The sequence below is a fragment of the Micropterus dolomieu genome, linkage group LG21 (assembly GCF_021292245.1).
Source record: "Micropterus dolomieu isolate WLL.071019.BEF.003 ecotype Adirondacks linkage group LG21, ASM2129224v1, whole genome shotgun sequence".
In the NCBI taxonomy this organism is placed as follows: Eukaryota; Metazoa; Chordata; class Actinopteri; order Centrarchiformes; family Centrarchidae; genus Micropterus; species Micropterus dolomieu.
The window spans coordinates 36,204,747-36,208,019 of NC_060170.1; the positions used below are offsets into that span (position 1 = coordinate 36,204,747).

The 3,273-nt window shown below is 47.6% G+C and overlaps 1 protein-coding gene across 1 annotated transcript in view; it reads left to right on the forward strand.

Moving 5' to 3' along the window:
• LOC123960376 (formin-binding protein 1-like) overlaps window positions 1-3,273 on the forward strand; it is a 41,854-nt gene that overhangs the window by 5,044 nt on the left and 33,537 nt on the right. The window contains exon 3 of the mRNA XM_046035056.1: window positions 1,222-1,272. Coding sequence (XP_045891012.1) covers window positions 1,222-1,272 — 51 coding nt within the window. The remainder of the gene's footprint in view (window positions 1-1,221; window positions 1,273-3,273) is intronic.

Consider the following 3,273-nt stretch of genomic DNA (forward strand, 5'->3'; position numbering starts at 1 on the left):
GAGACTTTAGACTTGACTTGGACTCTAGCTCAGAGACTTTAGACTTGACTTGGACTCTAGCTCAGAGACTTTGAATTAGACTCTAGCTCAGAGACTTTAGACTTGACTTGGACTCTAGCTCAGAGACTTTGAATTAGACTCTAGCTCAGAGACTTTAGACTTGACTTGTACTCTAGCTCAGAGACTTTGAATTAGACTCTAGCTCAGAGACTTTAGACTTGACTTGGACTCTAGCTCAGAGACTTTGAATTAGACTCTAGCTCAGAGACTTTGAATTAGACTCTAGCTCAGAGACTTTGAATTAGACTCTAGCTCAGAGACTTTGAATTAGACTCTAGCTCAGAGACTTTGAATTAGACTCTAGCTCAGAGACTTTAGATTTGACTTGGTGACGTCCTGTCTGAGACGTTCACTGCTTGTTTATGAAGTGACCTAAAGGGTTTTAATCAAAAGCCTTCTGCAGGTAAAGGAATACATCCGGCGGTGTGGCGCAACCTACCCCTAACCAAAACCCTCAGGTTTCACACTTTATTCAGCAGACCTGATTCAGGCTTTCATTTCTACATGTGGTCCTCCTCCTGGTTCCCCATTACAAACTGTTTCTGTCTCTCCACTGCGGCTCAGGCTGGAAACAGAGACATCAGTTTATTCTGCTTCAGACTAACTACAGAGAAACTGTAGAACAGAGTTTTAACGTTGGGGGGCGGAGAAGAAGAGAGCTGTCAATGACCGAACACAGACTGAAACACTGAACTTTCATTTTCACTTTTTATATAAAAGGGACAGCGGACAGTAAAATATAACCATTTCCATTTGATGCACTGTACCAGATTCTAGCTTCAAGATGATTCCCTCTGCAGTCCCCCTTCTGAAGCTCATCCGTCTGTTCTTTGAGCTGAATCTGGAAACAAGCCAGAGACATGATGTAAAAATGATGATGTCTGTCTCTCTGTCTCCACCTGTCTGTCTCTCTGTCTCCACCTGTCTGTCTCTTTGTCTCCACCGGTCTGTCTCTCTGTCTCCACCTGTCTGTCTCTCTGTCTCCACCGGTCTGTCTCCACCGGTCTGTCCCTCTGTCTCCACCTGTCTGTCTCTCTATCTCCACCGGTCTGTCTCTCTGTCTCCACCTGTCTGTCTCTCTGTCTCCACCTGTCTGTCTCCACCGGTCTGTCTCTCTGTCTCCACCTGTCTGTCTCTCTGTCTCCACCTGTCTGTCTGCAGGAGCCTGTCTAAGAAGTATCACCCTAAGAGAAGCAGAGAGGAAGAGAGCAGGTCAGTCAACATGTGTCTTTAGACCAACGTTTCACTTTTATAAAATTGTTTCAGTCCATGAAATGTTCAGAGATGTTTGTTGTCTCGACTCTGACCTGCTTGCCGCCCGTGAGGACAACCTCAGCGCCCATAGTTACTCTCCCGGGCGGACGCTGAGTGAAGCTGGAATTTATGAAACACAGGAGCTGTCTGATTGGCTGTTGCAGGTGCAGTTGGGCTCACTTGGTAATATACGAGCGCTTCGGCAAAACACGTCTTTTATTTCTCGTGGGATTCACATTCAGCTGTAGGTCATAACGGAATGGCACCATCATGAGAGAAAACCAGTGACCCTGTTCCAAAGTCTGCATACCTTAGTTCCTAATACTGTGTTTTCCCCCTTCAGCATGCATCACAGCGTCTTTTCCAATAGCTGTCTATGAGCCCCTGAATTCCTGCAGGTTGCCCATTCGTCTTGGCAAAATGCCTCCAGGTCGTGCAAAGTCTTTGGTCGTCTTGCATGAACCGCACGTTTGGCATTGCAGAAATCCCCCGCTGCTGGTGTGGAATCAAAGGTGTGCTGAACGCCGCGTAGGTTGACGGGAAGGACCGCAGGATAATATAGGGTGAAGCCGGAGCTTTGGCCTTCACTGTGCTGAAAGTTTCCTGGAACTTGCTTATTTCCACCGGGAGATCAGGGTAGGTGTGAACTTGCAGGACGAAGGGACCGTGGCCTTTAAAAAGTGCCAAACTTCTCTTTATGTATAATAACGTAGTGGGACAATGATTGGCCTTGGACCTGTTTGGGCTTTGGCACTAGCGATCGATCAGTCACTACAGGGGAGGGAATGTTGTCAGCTCCCAATATCTGCGGGATAAGCTCTGTCTTGAATCTGGTGGGGCGGGGCCCCTCTGCTGACAAACCTCAAGTTGTGTCGTTGGCCCCTGCTTTTGAGATCAAAACTCTTCATTTAGCCGCTTCAGCTCTTTGCTTTGAAATCGTCGTGCTGCTCCACTTGTCGAATGCGGTTCTGAGCATCTGTGAGGCTGTGCGCCATGTCGGTCTGCTCAGCCATCACCTGAGGCCGTTTATCTCCTCTGCCGCCTCGCTGCGCAGGCCTTGGAAGCTCCCTGTTGTCTCCCTTCCCCGGTCTGTCAGGATAGCCTCACGGGAGAGTCGAAGTTCCACTGCGAGTTGGCCACCCTTCGCCAGCTTAGCCGTTTAGCTCGTTCACTCGCAGTACTTAATGTATTTATTTCTGGGTGGCAGAGCAACATTAGGTGGGTGGTCATTTCTAACCAGTGTAGCATCAAAACGAACCAATAATTACCGTAGAAGTGTGTAAAATAAATTAAATTAAACCCGCGTCCCCTCCACGCCAGGCTGGAACCAGTATTTTCTGATAACGCGCTGCATTCATCTTGCCATCAATTTTCACAAGACTCCCGGTGCCTTTAGAGCTCGGTGCACTAAAGACTTCTCGTTCAAGTGTCCTCGTACTGTGCTCCTTGCAACAACCATACGTCTTCTTCCAGAGCAGCCCGTATTTCTCCTGAGGGTACCGCTGGGCTTTTCTTTGTATCCCAAACATTTTGTTTTGAAATGAAGCCTTAATTGCCATTCTCACCTGTGAGTCTGCAACACGGCCGAACATTCAGGGGATGTAAACTTTGATCAGGCCCGTATTATTATTTTATAAAGGAGCCAAACTGGCATCATCTGATAACTTAAATAAAAGATCAGACTAAATGTCAAAACGTCATCGTTTCTGCAGGGTACGCACACCTCCGAGCACAGCTCTACACCTGTTGTCTGATTGGTTGTTACAGGTACACCTGGTGTCTGATTGGTTGTTACAGGTACACCTGGTGTCTGATTGGTTGTTACAGGTACACCTGGTGTCTGATTGGTTGTTACAGGTACACCTGGTGTCTGATTGGTTGTTACAGGTACACCTGGTGTCTGATTGGTTGTTACAGGTACACCTGGTGTCTGATTGCTTGTTACAGGTACACCTGGTG